We start from the raw sequence: 21,925 nt of genomic DNA on the forward strand, positions 1-21,925 counted from the left end.
CCCTGGCCCTTTGTTTTTTTTTTAGTGTGCTCCCGTTCTTCTCTATTTGCTTTTGTGTGTGTGATGAGATCGGCCCGCGAGCCCTGGACCCGGATGAGTGGAAGCACCGGACGCCGGCTGGGCATCGCGTCGAGGATTGGCCGCCTTCCGCCCCCACCAATCCGCAGATGCCACCTGTGGAAGCGCGGGCTATAAAAGGACAGTCTTCCGCCTGCTTGGGGCGGCTGGATCCCTGCGGCCAGCTCGCCCTTTTGTTTGATTAATTTTTGGTTGTGTCATTTTGTTTTTCGTTATAATCCCGGCTGTTGCCTCTGTTGATTTCGTTGAGACACCTTGTTTTCGCAGTGCTTTACTTAGATTTTGTTAAGGTGTACTTAGTTAGGGCTCCTTAGTAGATTATTTTGTTTAAATCCTTTTTATTTTCTCTCCAAATTTCTGTGCTTTTTTTTTTTTTTAAACAAGTGTGAATGAAAGAAAACACAACTCCAGGTCTGTTCACGATGAGGAAATAACAAAGATCAGAAAATAGTGTAATATATTAAATTAATATTCTTTACACAAACAGTTACAGCACATTATTAGAACAAATGAAACCAATCTTATGTAGTTGTTTTGGAGATTTTATGACCCCATCTGTCCTTCAGCAGTTATTTTAGTGCTAATGGTTAATCTCATCCAGAGACAAACAAGTGTCTGCAGCTGATTCAGAACACAGTTATTTGTGATCAAATTATTCCCCTGACACTAGAAAGTCCAGGGGTTCATATTTTATTTTGTTATTCAAAATAATTCACAAGTATTCGGGTTAGGGTTAGTTGTGATTTAGTTTTAAGGGCCCATATTACATTATTTTCTGATTTATGTTATAATGTTTCCTCATCACAAACAGACCTGGAGTTGTTTTTGTTTCATTCACACATGTTTAACACACAAACCCTGCATATTAAGGCCGAGTTCTTCTCTCAAACAGAAAACACGCAGTTCCACCTTGTGATGTCATGTGATAATACAGGAAGTGCTCCATTGAATTTTTAAACTCCATACACCTTCACTAGAATCACTAGATAATTTCAGCCCAGGAATTTCCAATCTCTACTGAACTAACGGTAAAAGGTAGCTGAAAACTACCACTTTATGACATCACAAGGTGGAACAGAGCATTCTGATTTTTAGAGATGGAGACGGCCCAATAATGCAGTATTACTCAAACATGTGTGAATGAAACAAAACATAACTCCAGGTCTGTTTTCATCAGGTCACAACTAGGGATGGGCATTTGATTAAATTTTCTTAATCGATCGTCGGGAGAATTAACGATCGATTATCAATTAATCATTAACGTTTTTTATAGTAAAGTTTATCATCATTATTATTACTATCTGCACTACTAATCTGCATAAATAAATTCAACTTTACGACATATAAACCGTAACGACTCTAGAGCCACATCAGCCCGTTTGACATTATAATGTGTTTAATTCAGTTTTGAGTAAGTCTCACAGAAACTTAAAACCGCATCGCTAATTTGCATAAATTAAGCAAAGGAAATAAAACAGCTCTTGTGTCGCTGATGCGGTTCAACTTCTGTCGGAATTAAAGACATGACTCAGTGGAATACAGGTTAGTGTGACCATATTTGCGTTTGTCAAAACCAGGACACCGTACGGGGGGAGGGAGGTGGAGACTCGTCATCGACATTGCGCGACTCTCACCTGGCAAAACTTTTTCCCACTGGACACCGAAACATATGTGCTGCTTTGTTCACTGTGCACATGGACTCACACTTGTCCCGAACACAACGGAAAGTGTGGAATTTCTTGTACAAATCATCGTTAAATACACATTTGCGCTTCGGTACGTTGCAGACTGACCGACTGTTTGTGTCTCGCTCCTTCTGAGTGGAGAGAGACACATGTACAGACCCCCATTTGGTCACTCTACGCTACACACAGCGACCTACATTCAGTTTATTGATGAAAATGAACGTAATCGATGAAATTCTTAATGATCAATTATCGATTAATCGACTAATCATGCCCATCCCTAGTCACAACACTGTAACATGTCTTAATAATTTCACATAATATAGGATTTTTGAAGCACTGTTCGTGTCTATTTTAATTCCAAATGTTAAAAAACAATTTAAGACACATATCGTTAGCCTCATAACATAATTTTTCATAATTTTGGAGGAAAAATACAACAATAATGGATGTGGATGTAGTCAGAGACACCTACAGACGCAGCAGGATCTGGAGAGACTTGTTTTGAAATAGCCTAATAAAGTTTTTCCGTCTACCCTCGTGCTCATATTTCATGGGTTCAGATAAGATAAGCGAGCTCTGTGGAGAGGCGCTCTCACCCCGTTGGGATAGTGGTTGATGTGGAGGCCCAGGTCTTGGTACATGGAGTTGATGGTCATGCCGTCCTTCAGGTCCTTGGTCAGGAAGCGCTTGTTGGCCATGTGGTAGTGCAGGGCGTTGTACAGCTCGATGTTCACGTTGCTCACCAGATTATTCCTGACCTCCTGTTACACAAAACACACGCAAATCTCAATCTGAAATGAAGACTTTTGTATATTAATATATAGAGGTGAGACAAGACGATTTTTATACACCACAAGATTGAGTCCAAGACGAGATTTTGACATAATTTGTAATAAATAAGTAGTGTAATTCATTTCACAATTTTGGCTTCAGTATTTTTATTTATTTTACGCCTTAGCGGTCATTGTAGTACTGATTTTTTAAACTACAGCTTCACAAATTGTGTGTCTCACCAGCTCTTAACTCTTTTTTTTAATCCAAGCCAAAGGTAAATTTAAAAGGCAAAAATCTCACAAGATCGTTTTTCTCATGTGTGCACAATCTGTCGTGGTTTAGTTGTGGTTTAGTTGTGGTTTAGTCCTAGATTAGTCCTGGATTAGTCCTGGTTTAGTCATGGTTTAGTCATGGTTTAATCCTGGTTTAGTCATGGTTTAATCCTGGTTTTAGTTCTGTTTTAGTCCTGGTTTAGATCTGGTTTTAGTCCTGGTTTAGTCCTGGTTTAGTCCTGGTTTAGTCCTGGTTTTAGTCCTGGTTTTAGTCCTGGTTTAGACTGGTTTTAGTTCTGTTTTAGTCCTGGTTTAGACCTGTTTTAGTTCTGTTTTAGTCCTGGTTTAGTCCTGTTTTAGTTCTGTTTTAGTTCTGGTTTAAATCTGTTTTTAAACCTGGCTTAGTCCTGGTTTAGTTTTAGACCTGGTTTAGTCCTGGTTTTAGTTCTGCCCACGCGGCGAACGGGAGGAGGTATTTAATCTTTTTTATTGCCTGGAAGTATTGTTTTATTTCGTTGTTGCTGTGATGATCTTTTGGTTTATTTTGAGTCCATTTGGTTTTGCGTGATATGAGTCTTTCTGAGAAAGGAAAGATCTTTGGGAATTGAAGAAAAACACGATCACCAGGATGTCCGGTTTTGGTCCAGATGAGCTGCTGTATGCGGGTCCAAATATTTGTTTCAGTTTCGTCGCAGTTGTAATCAGTGTTTAATTTGAATCTTTCTACAGATTATTCCTGTTCCTGTTCAAAATACGCAAAATGAAAATTTTGTTACATTAATAGAGTAGGGCTGAATGATTGGTCACATGGTCAAAACTTTACCAACCACTCATTCATCATACACACGATATTTCACTGCATGGTGTATTTAAACTGTTTTAAAGGACCTTCAGACCAAGACCTCATCCCAGACTAAATCTTAAGACCTGGTGGTTTAGTCCTTAGAGTTTCCTGGTTTATATGTTTTATTTTAGTCCTTTCTTGTTTGGAGTCCTGGTTTAGTCCTAGTTTAGTCCTGGTTTAGTCCTGGTTTAGATCTGGTTTAGATCTGGTTTAGTTCTGGTTTAGTGGTTTAAGTCCTGGTTTAGTCTGTGGTTTAGTCCTGGTTTAGTCCTGGTTTAGATCTGGTTTTAGTTTTCCCCTGGTTTGTTTTAGACCTGGTTTAGTCCTGGTTTAGTCTTTAGTTTTGGTTTAGTCCTGGTTTAGTCCTGGTTAGTTTAGAGTTCTGGTTTAGTCTGGTTTTAGTTTAGTCCTGGTTTAGTTCTGGTTTACCTGGTTTAGTTCTGGTTTAGTCCTGGTTTAGTTCTGGTTTAGTCCTGTTTTAGTTCTGGTTTAGTCCTGGTTTACCTGGTTTAGTCCTGGTTTAGTCCTGGTTTAGTCCTGGTTTCCTGGTTTAGACCTGGTTTAGTCCTGGTTTGGTTACCTGGTTTAGTCCTGGTTTAGTCCTGGTTTAGTCCTGGTTTAGTCCTGGTTTAGTCCTGGTTTAGTCCTGGTTTAGTCCTGGTTTAGTCCTGGTTTAGTCCTGGTTTAGTTCATACTGAACTCTGATTTTGCTCTGTTTTAATGGAATATGCAAAAAAAAAAAAGACATTACAGAATCCAGTAGGTCCCAGGCGTCGTTGCTCGGGGCGAAGAAGGTGAAAGAGCCCGGTCCTTCGATCTCGGGTCTCAGTTTGGAGGTGTCTGCGTAGTTCTGAGTGGAGCTGGCCTTCACCAGAGCCAGGGTGCCGTAAACGTGGTCTATGGGGGCCACTGTAAAACACAAAGCACTTTTATACTCTGCCCATCACTAAAACAATAAAGCCGAGTGAACATGTGCGCACAATATGGCTGCTCTGGTCCATGTGATGGTTATGGCCGTGTTGTTTGGGCCAGTAAAAGGGGAAGATCAAACATCTGGAGGTCAACGGTGGAGCAAAGTAAAAGTAGTAAAGTACTGTACTTAAAGATGGACATGTCATTGCTCTGCCTGGAATGTTCCACAGTCTCTACCTTACATTTATTCAATTACAGGTGGTTTTATCGCTCAGAAATACCTAAAAAACAGGTATTCAACTGAAAGTGAGGTTGTTTTTTCACAGATCTGACCTGTAACCTGGTCTGGTTTGGTCTCCATGAAGATAGAAAGGTTTAATATCATACGGTGAAACATTCCAGACAAAGCAATAAACCATGAAACAAAGTATTTGACAAACCATCCACCAGAAAAGCACCTTTAAGTACGTATTTTAGGTATCTGTACTTTACTTAAGTACGTTTTAAAATGAACACTTTTTACTTTTACTACATGATATTTAAGAGCAGGTATCTGTACATTTTACTTAACTACATTTTAGATCTAGACTGAAAAGTAAAAGTATTTTTTTATTATTATTGAGCGAGACCCGCTGAAAAAGCTGAGTTTATTTTAACACATTCATAGTTCGATCAAACTAAAACTAAACAAATAAAGAGTGTAAAGAGCACAGATGTTGAGATCTAATAAAGCTTCAATTTGATTTTGATAAAGATTTGTGCTGAATTTTGTTCAACAGAAACAACTGAATTAATTGTTTTTTCACATAGATTTGATGTGATACTTTTAATTTTTCTTTTTCTTTTCTTTTTTGCTCCAGTATCTGTACTTTTACTGAAGTAACAAAACTGAGAACTTCTTCCCCCCTGCTGGAGGTCAGAGGGGAGGAGCCTGTACCCACCTGCAGGGCAGCCGGGCAGATTGTCCAGCTTCATGTACCCGGGGCAGCACTCGTACAGCACCGTCCTGTGGGCACACACACGAGAAGGTCACACGAAATACTACAGACATGACTTTTATTTTTCCAACACACGGTGATGTAGTGGATGTATGAAGTGTCTTTCAGCGTGTCCAAGCCACGTTTAATGTGAACTGTGTTTTCTGATGAAAGCTCTGCAAACCATCTTCTCTCCATGGAGAATGTCCCAATTTGTCCCATATTACGACATTTATCTCATCTATTTTAGATTTAAAAATCGAAATAATTATTATTTACTTTGCAATCCATTCACAATAACTCCATAGCATGGTCCTGTAACTTGGCAACCAAGATAAGTTTAAAGCCATACTGTGGGACAACACAATAACATCTTCGTGAAGACAGTGGAGGATCCTTCCCCTGAAAAGGTATCATGCCCCTTTAAATCACATTATGTGGTCATTTGTTCCTTTGTTGCATCAGCAGAGGTAAACTGTGCAGCCAGCTGCCCTGGGGCTGATGATGGAGACATGGCTGCTCTATGTGCATCTACCATCAAGACCAGAATCAGTCTGATAGAGTCAGAGGATATGAACCACAAATCTCCCAGTTAAAAGGCTTTACCAGCTCAGCCACTGTGTCCAACAACATCATATGAGGTGTTTGTTGTTTTAGGAAGCCACAATCACTTTCACTGTACAGTGTCGCCTAAAGATGGTTTATGGTTTTTCAACAATTTTCCCAAGCCAAACACATACTACAACTACTGCTACTATTACTACAACTACAACAACTACTACACATTCGACTACTATTACTACTCAGTGAGAAGCCGGTTTTGTAACCATCTTAAGAGTCATGAGTTCATCGCAGCGCCTCAAAGCGTGCGGTGGTTGTGTGGCCGTATTCAGAGCTGATTCATCAGTACGTGTTCAGTGTTTCCAAAAGCACATTATCATTTATAACCCAAACATCCACGAGGTCCAGGAGCCAAACGCTAACCAAACGGAAAGGCTCCGATTCAGTAGTGAGCGAGTCTGCCAACGCGGCCACTTTGAAGCGAGACAATTACTGGACTTTACAGATGTTTAGTCCAAGAACAAAAACATGGAATCTCCTGGCTCGGCACAATCCAGAGTGATTAGAGCTGGAGGTTAGGACGTTACAGGTCACAATAAACATTTTAAATAGTTTTCTTGGGGCTAATTGAGCAGACGTAAACAAGGATTTGATTCCAGAGAAATTTGGACTCTTGAGTGTAAAAAAAAACAATAAATACTTCTTTGGGGTTTTGACTGCTAACACAAAACATACTTTTATCTTTTATTGTTTTGAAAATGCTGTGTTTGCCAAAAATGTTTTATGAATTTCACTTTTCACCTCCCCTTGCTCTCCGTGTTAATCACTACCCCTTCAGAGCGCATCCTGCTGACGAAACTCCTGCACATCGCATCGGGTTTGTCAAATTGTAATGTACGGTAATGTAGTTCTGCTTCGTGTTTTTGTTTATTTATGGAGAATTGTCGAGTATTTTTGAACTTTAGAGATGAAACTGATAACGCAGGACTACTCAAACATGTGTGAATGAAACAAAGCTTAATCTAAGATCTCTTAAAGGTCACAAGAGTCAAATTTGCGTAATATAGGGCCGTAAAAATCTAAATTCATCATTCTTATGGTCAGAATGTTTCAGTGTCAGTATAATTTACATTAGGTCAATTGCATTATACATAAATGAATTCCTTTATTTAGACTTATATTCTTATTTGAGTGCACATGTTTTTGTTCATATTAGTCTTAATTATTTACTTACACTTGTTCTTTTTGTTTTTTTGAGCACCGGACAGAGGACCTTTGGAAGAGACCATTGTGACTCAACAAGGGGGGAGGGAGCACTATTTCATGATCGTATTTTCCGTATTAGTCCTGGTTTAGACCTGGTTTTAGTTCTGTTTTAGTCCTGGTTTAGACCTGGTTTAGACCTGGTTTATCCTGGTTTAGTCCTGGTTTTAGTTCTGTTTTAGTTCTGGTTTAGATCTGGTTTTAGTTCTGGTTTAAACCTGGATTTAGTTCTGTTTTACTCCTGGTTTAGATCTATTTTTAAACCTGGATTAGTCCTGGTTCAGTCCTGGTTTATTCCTGGTTTTAGACCTGGCTTAGTCCCCGTTTATTCCTGGTTTTAGACATGGTTTAGTCCTGGTTTATTTCTGGTTTTAGACCTTGTTTATTAATGGTTTTAGACCCGGTTTTGACCTGGTTTGTTCCTGGTTTTAGACCTGGTTTATTCCTGGTTTTAGTCCTGGTTTATTCCTGGTTTTAGTCCTGGTTTATTCCTGGTTTTTAGATCCTGGTTTTAGACCTGGTTTATTCCTGGTTTTAGTCCTGGTTTATTCCTGGTTTTAGATCTGGTTTAGACCTGGTTTAGTTCTGTTTTAGTTCTGTTTTAGTCCTGGTTTTAGTTCTACCCGTGCGACGTACAGGAGGAGGTATTTAATCTTTTTTTATTGCCTGGAAGTATTGCTTTATTTTGTTATTGCTGTGGTGATCTTTTGGTTTATTTTGAGTCCGTTTGGCTTTGTGTATCTGATATTTGGCCAGCGTGATAAGAGTCTTTCTGAGGAAGCAAAGATCTTTGGGAATTGAAGAAAAACAGGATCAGGAGCCCATCGTGACTCAACAAGGGGGGCGGGAGCACTATTTAGTTACTGTATTTTCTGCACTATTAGTCGCTCTGGATTCTAAGGCGCACTGTCATTAAATGGTCTATTTTCGAACTTTCTTCACAAAAAAAACGCACCGGACTTTAAACGAAACACAACAGTTGGATGGGTCAGTGGTTTTGTTTGTTTGTGGCGTTCACGGTGGCTCTGGGTTTTGTTCAGTTGTGGCGTGTAGGGAGGTGCTGTCTGGGACCACCGGATTGTCGGCGTGTTCGCAGTGACTCGGTTGTTCAGTCGTGTCTAGAAGTGGCACATTGGACTCGCTTTTTCGATTCGTTCCTCGGTTCCGTTCCTTGTTGGCGTGGAGTGATGAGTGTGTCTGTGGGTGTTTTTCGCTGCTGGGACACAGGAGTGGATTCGTGTATAGTGCGCTCTGGATTGTGGGGCGCGCAGTCGTTTTTTGATGAAGTTGGAGGCATAAGAACGCGCCCTATGATGCAGAAAATATGGTTGTTTTATTAAGTTAATTTGTTTAGTTTGCTTTAAGATCACTTTATTATCACTTATTATTTTCTGGGTCCGGTCAAGTGGTATCGGAGGGAAACAGGGGCAGATGTTTTACATTCAAATGTCTCTTATTCAGAAACTAGAGGGACTATTGAAATAAGTAAAGTATCAGAATGTAGGAAAGAGTTACACTCCAACAGGGTAAAGTTAAACCTGTGATATTCTTTCAAGTTGTTGACAAAAAATTTAAAAACTCATGTCGGTAACGGAGGGAATGAAATATGCAGCACTTTTTGGGCAATAAATACAAACAGTGATAACTCTTGGTTCTCACTTACATATCCTTAACAAACTGGTTTGAATATTTGCTTCATATAGTTTTCTACCATATGGTACAAGATTAGGTTGAAAAACCTCTTACTTTTTGACTAATGAGATTTTTTATTAAAAAGGTCATGGTAACGGACGGAGGGAAAATTGTGCAAACAAGTAGAAGGTGCAGGATTTTACATAATTTGTCGCTTTTTTCTTCCAAATACTTTAATATTACTTCAAAATGAAAGGAAACTATTTCTATAAATATGTCAGTCCTTCCAAGCAAATTTTTATCATTTTAAATACATTTTTTTTGAAAAAATCATGTACCTTCATCAACAGTTCAAAGATCAAATAACACGATATGATGAAATACATCCATTTATTTACATGATTTTGCAGGTCTTTTGAAATTTGGGAAATAATTTTTGTTCCATGTTTCATACATGGTCTGTTTAAAACATATGTAACTTTAGAACCAAAAATGGTACAGAAAAAAGGTAAACAGTTTCATAAACTAGAGTACATATGTATCTGTTCAATACATTTTTATATCAGATGCATTAACTTGAATTTTTGGCCTTGCTGTTTACTTCTGCTTGACCGGGCCCTTCTGTATTATAATTATTTGCCTTTTTGTTTTTGATTAAGTTAGTAGTTTAGTTAATTATCTGTTCAGTTTGATTTTGAGTTACCCCAGTTGGGCCCGGCTTTTGTTGTTAATAATTTGCCTAATTTGAGCCTTTGTTAAATTAGATCTTTTTATTTTTATACCTTGTCTTTGCCTTTCTGTTTGGTCCACTACAGTCTCCATAACAACCACATAAATTGGATCGGAGGCTCAGTGTTGGTAACAGTCATGTGCGAGCGCTCTGTTTTGGCAGTGTGAGCGAGCGTAGCTGGAGGTGGCTGTAAAAAAGCGCAGCTGCTGGATATAAACCTCACTTTCACCTTACAGTAACCAGGCCCAGGCTTGTCCCACCGATATCGTCTTTAAAAACAGATGCCCTACCTCCAACTACTGAGCGGCTGTAAAAGTCCTCAAGGAAAACGTGTAGAGAAAGTGTTAACAGAGAACACATGGGTCCAGCCAGTGGTGGAAGAAGTACGCAATATTGTTATTCAAGTAAAAGTACAAATCTGTGTAAGTAAAAGTATTAAAATTCCTGCTTAAAAATGTACTTAAAGAGTACGTGGTTTGGGAGCATTTCTACTAAAAACAAGAACTCCCTGAATCAGTTGGTTAAATGGGCGAGTAAGGTGATTGGCTATCCTCAGAGCCGTCTGGACTCTCTGTACTCGAGACACTTACAGAGGATGTCCCAGAGTATTTTGGGAGACGTGCAACATCCACTAAACTCAGAGTTTCAGCTGCTTCCCTCTGGTCAGAGGTTTTTAGTCCCAAGATCTAGAACGAATCGTTTTAAGAGGAGCTTCATTCCGGCTGCTATCATACTTATGAATAAATTGTAATCTATTTATTTAAGATTGTGTGTTTTTAACCTATTTAAGATTTATTTATTGTAATTTTAGACAAGTGTGTTGGATGATTTTAATTGGTTGTTTATGGAACAAACCATTCTGCACTGGAGCACTGTAAAACTTTATCGTAACATTTTATCGTGTTTTTATGTGTGTTTTGTGGATGAATGAAATGTGAAATGTGGAACCTGTCTCTTAAATCTGCAAAGCAAATTTACCTACGGGTACGAATAAAGCAACCTAACCTAACCTAACCTAACCTAAAAAATAAAAGTAATTTGCACAGATTTTGAGATCTCACAAATCTTCAAATGTACTGTTTTTGATATACTGTATTTTCCGGACTATAAGTTACACTTTTTTCATGGTTTGGGTGTTTCCTGTGACTTACTCCGATGCGATTTATATATTAAAATTTTCAGACTGACAGCCGTGAGAGGTCTAGTCTTGTGTGTCAGTATCTGCTACTCCTATTACTACTGTACCACTGTCACTTTGTACTCTACTGCTCATGTCTCCTGCAGAAAAAGATGTTGTTCTGCTGCAAATAGTGAAATATTCAACCGAAAACGGTAATCGAGCGACAGAAAGATAGTTTGGAGAGCGAGAAACTTGTGAGGGACTGGCGGAAAGCGGGGATGGAGAACACAGCTTCACGGCAACCAGGATTGTGAGCATGCAACTTTCCTGGAAGTCAATGGATGAATCGACAAAGCCTGAACTTCAATAATAATCAAAACCATCCTGTCGGGATTCAGAAAGGCCGGAATAATTCTAATTGGAACTGATGCTGAGTCTGATGACAGCTACACAGAAGAGGAAGCGGTGCAGAAGTGACACAGAGGATGAAGAATTGAATGGATTTAGTGATTTGGAGTGAGATCGAGAGTTTTTTAAACTTATATTCTGTTGTTTATGCTATAATTATCTGAATAACTGTTAATATGTTACGTTAACATATTAACGCCTATTCAGCCTGTTGTTCTCTCTTCTACTGTTATTGCTGCAACTTTCCTTTCGAGATGAAATGTCGGTTCCTGGTCTCTGATTTTATAAAATACACTTCCCCAAAAAGTGCGACTTATTGTCCGGTGCAACTTATATATGTTTTTTCTTCATTATGCATTTTTTGGCTGGTGCGACTTATACTCCGGAGCGACTTAGTCCGGAAAATACAGAGATTTGTGCTGAATTTTGTCCAACAGAAACAACAGGATCAGATTTATTCCTGTTTACTAAAGCTATGAATGTGTTAAAAATATGTATAGTGATTGTATGTATAGTGAGTGTGCTGGTGTGACATGTACTTTTATGTGATTGTTGTGGTACTTTTCCCTGTCCTGTAGATTATTTGATCAACCTGCTGAGGGACTGAAGATGGAAATTACCCATATTGGCTATAATCTTTACACATTTACAACTCCAGGTCTGTTTGTGACGAGGAAACACAATATACTAATACACAAATGCGCAATTTGTCATATTACTTCATATTTCTCCAAACTTGAGATCACAGTAGTATTACAACTTTTTGTTTTACTTTTGGCTTCTTAAAGGTCGCCACTTGCTTGTTTCTATGGATACGTCATTGCTCTGCCAGGAATGTTCCACAGTGTGACATTAAACAGCTCTACCTTACATTTATTTAATTACAGGTGGTTTAACAGCTCAAAAATACCCAGAAAAACAAACATTCAGACTGTGAGCGGGGTCGCCTCTCCACAGATCTGTCCCATAACTTGATCTGGTTTGGTCTCATGATAATAAAAAGGTTTAATGCTGTTATTATTATTATTTTTATGATTATAATTCTGTTTGTTTTGCTCGCGGCATGCTCTGTTCCGATGTAAATGTTGTTCAGCACTTTGGTAAGCTTTGGCTGTTTTAAACGTGCGATACAAACAAATTCCAGACGGCGAAACATCTCAGATAAATCAGTAAGCATCTGACGGATCCTCCACCACAAAAGTAACAGAATGCGTCTTTAAACTTCACATAACAAAGCAGATGAAGACTGATTTATTTGATTTAACGATACGTACGCCAGAAAAAAAAAAAATCCAGTAGACCGTCTCAGGCTGCGCTTCTGTCTGCAGAGCTGTATCTAAACCAGATGGGACTGTGGGGGCTCCATTAGTGTGTGTACAGTGATCTCGAAGCACTTCATAATGGGCTCTATGGTGAGGTGCCAGCTCCTTAATGTGGCTCTCGTACTCAGCTGTAAAGTGTCAGACTCATTTCACTTAACACAATATAATGCCGCGTGTTTATGGTGAGCGGAGTCGGCTTGTCTATTTAACTTTTATGTTCAGAAGAAGCTCTTGATCTCCTTATAAGTTTTTACACAGTTCATGCACATTTAAAAGTTCTATCTTACACAGAACTGACTCTTGTGAGCTTTTAGGTTAGGTTTACACTTAAATTAATCATCGTAAATTAATCACCGTATCGGAAACGATTTGTGTCCAGACACGTCGTTTCTGTGTCCGCAATCAAAGCCTTTCCTCCACGCAGTTACGTGAACCCGCCTGAAGGAAGTAAAGCGCCGTGTCTGAAAATGAGGCAGCCGATTTCGAGTCGAGGAAGATGGCAAGCGTGAAAACAGACGACGAGGTTCAGTTGTTACTAAACGTAAGTGTGGACTGGGATTCTGTCCAGACCAAGTATGGGGACATAATGCGTCGCTGTTTCCCGGTTGTCTATGGTTTGTTTAAACTGTTTTCCTTCAATGGCGAGGAGAAAATTCAGTTTGTCGACTGGACAAAAATTTGTTTGGTTGAAGACGTTTTCGCAGCTCATCCAAGCTGCTTCTTCAGTTCCATTTTTCTTTTTTTTCCTTATGTGGCGCTCTTTTGTTTTGTGGTGTTGTCTTAACTGTCCTGTGGCTATGAAGTCCTTAATCTTCTCGCCCATTTCCTTTGGGACTAAACAGGTTATCCTTGTTTTGTAAGTTTTCCATTTCAAATTTTAAGTTTTCAGTTTCAAAATTGAGACGGCTAATTCTAAGGCTTAGCATCCCCCTCAGGTAACGCTGGGTTAACCTGGCTGCCCTATGTCCTGGTTCTGGTGCTTTCTTCTGCAAAGCCTTGGGAATCAGTTGCTTCTGTCGACACCTAAAGTCAAAGCGTAAATGATTCCTCTTTTCTGCTAATCTTTTAGTGTCTTTTTCCAGCTTCCTTACCAGTCCAACGGTAGATGGCTCGTAGTTGTTCTCGAGATGTGTGAAGAATCCCTCAGTCGTCCAGGTAGAATCCATGGCGAGGAGAAAATTCAGACTGGACAAAAATTTGTTTGGTTGAAGACGTTTCGCAGCTCATCCAAGCTGCTTCTTCAGCTGTTTTCCTCAATAGTGATGTTACAAACCCAGCAAATCAGGAAGGCACAAGTTACAGTGACGTGGTCAAATAAGGACACAACTAGAGCTCCTACATCAGCGTATCAGTGTTTTCAGGCGTCCACACAGTGCTGGATCAGATCTGTACTCAGATGAATTCGTGGGAGCTGGAGGCACCAGATCGTTCCGTCTCTGGAGCCGTTTTCCATCAGATTAGTGTGGACGCAATAAAAACGACTTGAGTATGTACTAGTGTGGATGGGGCCTTAGGCTTGTCAGAATGTTGTTACCTCATCAAAAAGACCTGGAGTTGTGTTTTGTTTCATTCACATGCTTGAGTAATCCTTTAGTCTGTCTTCTAAAATCCAAAATGCTCTGTTCTACCTTCTGATGTCTTGAAGAGGTAGTTTTCAAGTTAGCGTCTACCTTTTACCTTTAGTTCAGTAGAGATTGGGCTGACATGATCCAAATGATTCTAGTGAAGATGTATGGAGTTTAAAAACACAGTGGAGCACTTCTTGTATAGAGTGTTTTCTGTTTGAGAGAAGAAATCAGCGTAAATATGCAGGATTTTTGAGTGAACATGTGTGAACGAAACAAAACACAACTCCAGGTCTGTTTGTGACAGAGGTGGGACCAAGTCGTCGTTTGGCAAGTCTCAAGTAAATCTCAAGTCTTTGACCTCAAGTCCGAGTCAAGTCCCAAGTCAAATACGGGCAAGTCCAAGTCGAGCCTCGAGTCACTGGCCCATAAGTCCAAGTCAAGTCCAAGTCGTCTGCTTTGAGCTTCAAGACTTTTCAAGTTTTTAAACCAAAGTACCAAATATAGCTTTTGATTTTTGCAGTTTATATACATTTTAAACTAAATTGTACTTAAAAAGTCACAGTATATTTATATATGAGTATTTATAGAGTATGTACAAGTTGTAGAAATGCAATTTTTTTCCTTTTTAAATGTCTTGATAAGATCTTAGAGTGAATCATTACAGTCAGAATAGAAAGAATTCAGATTTAAAAGTACTTCTCAAGTCTTCTCAAGTCACAGAACTCAAGTCCGAGTCAAATCCCAAGTCACTGACCTTCAAATCCAAGTCAAGTCCCAAGTCTTAGTCCATTGTGTCAAGTCTGAAATCCTAAAAATAGTGACTCAGGTCGTGACTTGAGTTCAGATCATGACTTGCAAGTCCCTACCTCTCTCTTGTGATAAGGAAACAACATTATAACATAAATTTAAAAAAAAAAGAAGAAGAAGAAGATAGCATAATATGGACCCTTTAACTGTCTGTTTTCAGTGATTTCAGTGCATCATCCTTAAAGGTGCATTGTGTAACTTTTCTGGTGGAGGTTCCATCAAATGCTTTTTTCCATGGAGATGTTATTGCTTTATCTGGAATGTTTCACAGTATGGTATTTAACATTCCTATCTTCATGAAGACCAGACCAAGTTACAGGTCAGATCTGTGGAGAGATGAACCCGCTCACAGTCTGAACGCCTGTTTTTCTAGGCATTTTTGAGCTATAACACCACCTGTCACTGAATAAACGTAACGTAGAAGTGTTTAATGTCACACTGTGGAACATTCCAGACAGAGCAATGAAATCTCCATAGAAACAAGCAGGTGACGGACCCCCAACCAAAAAGTTACACAGTGCACCTTTAGGGCAAACTACTGCAATGGTCCAAAGTTATTCCTCACATAACACATTCAGAACATCCCAATATTTCCCCACGTTCTTTTCAATTTCTCACCTTTCCAGAGCGCACTTCCTGATTATCGGATTATATTTAGACGCAGACAGGACACAGAGGATTTATTTTGACCTCAAGAGCTTCTTTTACAATATCTCTGTACTGCGGCAAGACACATTTTCTCAAAAACATGGGAAAAAACTCAGGTTAAACACTGCAAATAATTAGGGGAAACTATTTGAAAGCAGATTACTGACATGAGAAAACACGTCCTGCAAACATAATTATTTGCGTAAATATTGGAGCTGGGTTGAAAATGTGTGGTTTGGATAGTACGCTTACAAAACTTTTTCTTTTTTGGAATTTGGCATATCTTTAAAGCGAATTCTTAATGTGCTTAAATTGTCCCGCGGGGATAAAAAAAAAAGTTGTACCGATTGATTTATTTCTGGAAGTACAAGCTTAGAATGACACAACTTTCTGTAAAAACTTTCATCGTATTAGTGATAAAAATGTGCTACCTGAAGGTATTTTAACAGAGAGTTGTCAGTTCAAATCTCCTAAGCACAGCCGAATAAAACAAAAAATTTATGAAAATCCATGTACCTGCTTTCAGTGTTGGGAAGGTGACTTTTAAAATGTATTCCCCTACAGATTACAGATTACATACCCCAAAATGTAGTTTGTAACGTAATCCATTAAGGTACTTAAAGTGAGTAACGTAATCTGAATACTTTGGATTACTTGATTTGCTGTAGAGAAGCAAAAACTCGGATATTTTCGCATAAGATGTTTTGACTGCTTAGAGACAATAAAAAGCCCAGACTTTCCTTAACCGTATAAAAAAATATTATGGATAGAAGAGGAGGAGACACGGTCCGCACGGCATGGTTTAGTCCTGTTAAATCCTGTTTTAGTCTTGGTTTAGACCTGGTTATAGTCCTGGTTTAGACCTGTTTTAGACCTGGTTTAGTCCTGGTTTAGACCTGGTTTAGACCTGTTAAATCCTGTTTTAGTTCTAGTTTAGACCTGGTTTTAGACCTGGTTTAGACCTGGTTTAGTCCTGGTTTAGTCCTGGTTTAGACCTGGTTTTTAGACCTGGTTTAGTCCTGGTTTAGACCTGGTTTAGTCCTGGTTTAGACCTGGTTTAGACCTGTTAAATCCTGTTTTAGTCCTAGTTTAGACCTGGTTTTAGACCTGGTTTAGTCCTGGTTTAGACCTGTTAAATATCCTGTTTTAGTCCTAGTTTTAGACCTGGTTTTAGACCTGGTTTTAGACCTGGTTTAGACCTGGTTTTAGACCTGGTTTAGTCCTGGTTTAGTCCTGGTTTAGTCCTGGTTTAGACCTGGTTTAGACCTGGGTTAGTCCTGTTAAATCCTGTTTTAGTCCTAGTTTAGACCTGGTTTTAGACCTGGTTTAGTGTGTGGCAATGAGGAATTACAGAAAAAAAAAGGGGGATATAGCCCAAAATGTAAAAACTGGAAAATATTGTTATGTAATCCATTTATTTAAACAAAGTAACTGTAATCCAATTACCACTCACTGAAACAGTAACTGTAACTGAATACAGTTACTCATAATTTGTACTCTGATTACATAACTCTGGTACATGTAATCTGTTACTCCCTAACACTGCCTGCTTTTAGTATTTGAGCAAAATGGGTCTTGCTCCAGTCCAGATCTATTGTATATGCAGTTTTTATGTTCATGTTCAGACCGCGGCGTTGAGTTTATATACAAAGTTTACGGTGGATGCACGTCTGTCCTGTGTTTTGAGCTTTCGTGAGACGTCAGAGTTGAAAAATCTGAACTTTTGACATTTGACATTGCGTGTCAATCAGTCAGAGACAACACTCCAGTGACGTAACAGCGTAATTATCCAGAAGGAGACGAAAGAGAAAGACCCTGGAGCCACAAAACAAAACAGAACGTGGCCTGGTTCTCCTGTATGCAGCCTCATGTGGGATTGTTTTTACTTTGTGGTTCATTTTTGGTATGAAAAGAGCTTTATAAAAAAAAGTCTGATTTACTGATGTATGCATGAATGAATGTTTATCGTAATTTCTGGACTATTGAGCTAAACTACTAAATTTTAACTAAATTCTAAAATTGTACATATATAGGCGAGTTTCATTGTTGACAAAAGCGCGCGTTGCATGCTGGGAATTATTTTGGTCGGCGGCAAGAAACACTAATTCAACATGACGGACGGAGCGAGAAAGCACGTAAAGGGTATTGATCCCGGTTATTTATCCACTCTAACGGCAGAGGACCCAAGACCATTTGACCAGAAATTGGTCATAAGCATCGATGGAGCCAAATCACCCTTTTCAACCCCTACAAAAGGTGGAACAAACCAAATTTCTGGTCGGAATCGCCAACTACCTGGACAAATATTCACTTTGGCGATATCCACAATGACTTGGTGGAAACTCCTGGGCCATTCACAGCAGAAAAGATGAAAACCTCCAAGAGTCTCGATGTGTTGTTGAACTTGTTGGAGTCCACGGTTTGTTAGGATCTTCTACGTTTGCTCTGCGAATGTTTGAAAGCCGTTTAATTCACCGTTAGCGGTTCTTTTCTCTCGGAATACGAAAAAGACATTTTCCTTCTTCCGTGCTTCTATTTGTGCATCCGATAATGCAGCAGGAATTTACCATTATCGGGGATAAAATACGCGAGGTTACGCACTGTGTTTGACGCTATCGTGTTTCTTGCGTCCGACCAAAATATTTCCCAGCATGCAACGCGGGCTTTTAATAACAATGACGTCAGCTGAAACTCGCCTATAGGCAGCACCTGAATATAAGACGCAGGTGTCCACGTCTTTAAGAACGTTTTCAAGTTCAGGTCGTCTGCTTTTGTCATCTTTTTGCGTTGAGTCAGTTCGTCACGCTGCCATCGCCAAAATCTCACCATCGACTCACTGATGCTGAGCTCATGTGAAGCAGCTCTGTTTCCTTCTTTCACTGACACATCAGTCGCCTTTAATTTAAAAGCTGCATCATCTGCGTTTCTTCGTGTGTTTTCCATGAGGAGGGTGTGTGTATGAAGTGCAAATAACAGTTCAAAACACAATCAAACTGGCATCTTCCTCGGCCCATCAGCCCTCGTCTCTCCCCGAGCATGTCTCCTGCAGAAAGAGTCTCTGTTTTGTCTGTATCGTGTCAGTGTCTCTAAGGATTTCAGCAGATTTCAGACTCCCCCGAGGGCGAGGTTAGTTGTGTCAGTCAGGTCTGAGTGGATGTCCGGCTACTGAAATTTGAGACGTTTCTTCTTGTCATTTGCGCCCGCACCTGCATTTAACGCACACGTGTAAGAAGTATCCCACTCACTAATGTTAATTTAGCATCATAACTTATTTTATTACACGGTGATAAACTGTTTTAGTGCTGATAACATCGCTGGCAAACACTGCAACTTCATGTTAACTCTAGATCCATGTTTAACCGCACAGACAGTGATGTTTTCTGCACTCAGGCTGCACATATTTGTTGTGTTACCAAACCATAAACCGTAAATATGAATGGACAATGTGCCAAACAAATAATCCGTCCGTATATTCGCTGCATCGTTTTATAAGACGCAGGGTTCAAAGTGTGAGAAAAAAGTAGCGTCTTATAGTCCAGAAATTATGGTACTCGGACAGTAATACATAGAATAAGCATAGAAAACGTAAACACCTAGATATAAAAAAATAAATATCACGCGGATTTTACTTATGTCCGAAAAAGGAGTGGGAGGAAGTAAATACTTATTTAATCTTAATCTTTATGCTTATTTATGTTTTGATTTGTTTTTATTATGATTTTAATGTATTTCTTATTCTGTAAAGCACTTTGAATTACTTTGTGTACGAATTGTGCTATACAAATAAACTTGCCTTGCCCTTGCCTTAACCCTAACCCTTTTATCTACGGTCCAAAATTAACAAAAAGCACACAGACTTCTCATTTCCTGTACAGTAAAAGCTATAATTGCACAGTACACTCATCCCTCGCTATAAAGCGGTTCACCTTTCGAGGCCTCGCTGTTTCATGGATTTTTTTTTGTGTGATTTTGCATGATTTTTTTTTTTGTACAGTGTATGAACGTGCATTGTGCTCCTCCCCCTGCATCCTGATTGGCTAAGTGACTGTAGACTGTTGTCAATCAGTTTCCTCCGTGCCGTGTCTCCTGTACAGTACAGAATGTGTTCAGTTTGTCAAATTTACAAAAATGTTCGATCTCTATCAGTGTGATTCTGAAGTGCTGTATGTTTGCAAGTTTTCTCCCCGACAAAACCCACAATGTCGACGAAACGTTCTGCACCGACAAAGGCTCCTGCGGTCGCACCCAAAAGGCAGAGGAAGACGCAAACAATCGCACAAAAAGCTGGACTTCTAGACACGCTGAGGGCGCCATTACGGAATAAATTAATCTTCGGTTCGTTACGTAAAGAAGGAGGAAAATAACAAAAGGACGACAGCAGGAATAAGTTTTAAGAAGGATGCAAAAAGGGTTGTACTTGTCCTGTCTGAGAAAAGTGTATAAAGTTTGTGGTGAAGGGTTTTACAGCCTTAAAACAGATATAATAATTGTACAAAATAAAGCTGACTACTTTGCGGATTTATTTTTAGAACGTAAACCCAAACAAACAACAACAAAACTGATAGACTGACTGACTGACTAAAGGCGTCCAAGTTGTGAAAATCGCTTAAACTTTTTAAATATTTCAAATAATCTAGTTCTGTTTCTGTTTTTTACACCAGGTATAAAAAATAAATCTGGTAGCAGTCCAACGTGACAAAACTAGTAAGCCAATACTTCCCTAACTGTCCAAAGGAATCTCCAGTTGTAACCTTGACTCCAGGTTAGGCATCCGTCGGTATATATCGGATAACAGGAACTTCACTAACTGCTGTCGTAACACGCCGAACGGACCACATTAAATGCCAGAGCCTCCGGATATTACTTTTGGGAGACAGATGTGAAAAATGGACTGACACTGAGCAATCACCGTCAACGGGTTTGGATCTGAGTCTAAACCTGCAGGCGCTGACGAGTTTCTACTGACACGGAAGACACGCCAGAGATACTACCGAGTTCACGAGAGAGGAGAGAGGGGGAGAGAAGGACAGAGAGAAGGAGAAGGGAAAGGAGTAAGGAGAGGGGGGAGGAAAGAGAGGAGAGGAGGAGGAGAGAGGAGAGAGGTGAGGAAAGGACAGAGGAGAGGGGAGAAAGGAAAGGTGAGTGGGAGGACAAGAGAGGAGAGGGAAGTGGGGAGAGGAGAGCTAAGAAGAGAGAGAGGAGGAGAGAGGAGAGCGGAGAAAAGAGAGAGGAGTGGAGGGAGAGGAGAGAAGAGGAGAAAGAGAGAAGATGAGAGGAAGCAGAGAAGGAGAGGAGAGGGAAGGAAAGAGGAGAGAAGAGAGAGAGGCGAGGAGGAGAGAGATGAAAGGAGAGGAGAGAGAAAAGGAGAGAGGAGAGGGAAGAGGAGAGAGCAGAGGTAAGAAGAGAGAGGAGGAGAGAGAGGGAAAGAGAGAAGAGAGAGGGAAAGAGAGAGAGGAGAAAGAGAGAGGGAGAGGAGAGCGAGGGGAGAGAGGAGAGGGGAGAGAAGAAAGGAGAGAGAGGAGAGGAGAGAGGAAAGGAGAAGAGAGAGAGGAGGAGAGAGGAGAGGAGAAGAGCAAGAAGAGAGCAGAGGAGAGAGAAGAGGAGAGGAGAAAGAGAGAGAAGAGAGGAGGAGAGAAGGAGAGAGGAGAGGAGAGGAGAGAGGGAAGAGAGGTAAGAGGGGAGAGGAGAAGTGAAAAGAGAGTGAAGCGAGGAGGAGAGAGATGAAAGGAGAGGAGCGATAAAAGGAGAGAGGAGAGGTGAGAAGAGAGAGGAGGAGAGAGAGGAAAAGAGAGAAAAGAGAGGGGAAAGAGGAGAAAGAAGAGAGAGGAGAGGAGAGAGGAGAGAGAGAGAGGAGAGGAGGAGAAAGGAGAGGGGGAGGGGGGAGGAGAGAAGAAAAAGAGGAGAGGAGAGGTCAGGAGAGAGAGGAGAAGAGAGGAGAAGAGGACAGAGTGGAGAGAGGGTAGAGAGGAGAGAAGAGAGAGTTTAGGAAAGGAGAGGAGGAGGGAAGAAAGAGAAAGAAAAGAGGGGAGAGGAGAGTGAGGGGAGAGAGTAGAGAAGAAATGGAAGAGAGGAGAAGAGAGAGGAGAGAGGAAAGGAGAGGAGAAGAGCAAGAAAAGAGGAGAGGAGAAAGAGAGAGAAGAGAGGGGAGAAGGGAGAGGAGAGGAAAGAGAGGAGAGAGGAGAGAGAGAGAGGGAGAAAGGAGAGGAGAGGAGAGAGAGAAGGAGAGAGAGGAGAGGAGATAAGGAGAGAGTGGAGAGAGGGTAGAGAGGAGAGAAGAGAGGACAGGAGGAGAAAGGAGAGAAGGAGGGGGGAGGAGAGAAG

The 21,925-nt window shown here is 40.2% G+C and overlaps 1 protein-coding gene across 2 annotated transcripts in view; it reads right to left on the minus strand.

Annotated features, from left to right (window-relative positions):
- postnb (periostin, osteoblast specific factor b) overlaps positions 1–21,925 on the minus strand; it is an 87,189-nt gene that overhangs the window by 51,840 nt on the left and 13,424 nt on the right. For both annotated transcript variants that reach the window (XM_055148028.1, XM_055148027.1), the window contains exons 3-5: positions 5,510–5,574; positions 4,408–4,565; positions 2,363–2,527 (exon numbers count right to left, since the gene is read on the minus strand). In XM_055148028.1, the coding sequence (XP_055004003.1) occupies positions 2,363–2,527; positions 4,408–4,565; positions 5,510–5,574 (388 nt within the window). The remainder of the gene's footprint in view (positions 1–2,362; positions 2,528–4,407; positions 4,566–5,509; positions 5,575–21,925) is intronic.

The sequence above is a fragment of the Boleophthalmus pectinirostris genome, unplaced genomic scaffold, assembly GCF_026225935.1.
Source record: "Boleophthalmus pectinirostris isolate CB_2022bp ecotype Guang Dong unplaced genomic scaffold, ASM2622593v1 HiC_scaffold_9, whole genome shotgun sequence".
Lineage (NCBI taxonomy): Eukaryota > Metazoa > Chordata > Actinopteri > Gobiiformes > Gobiidae > Boleophthalmus > Boleophthalmus pectinirostris.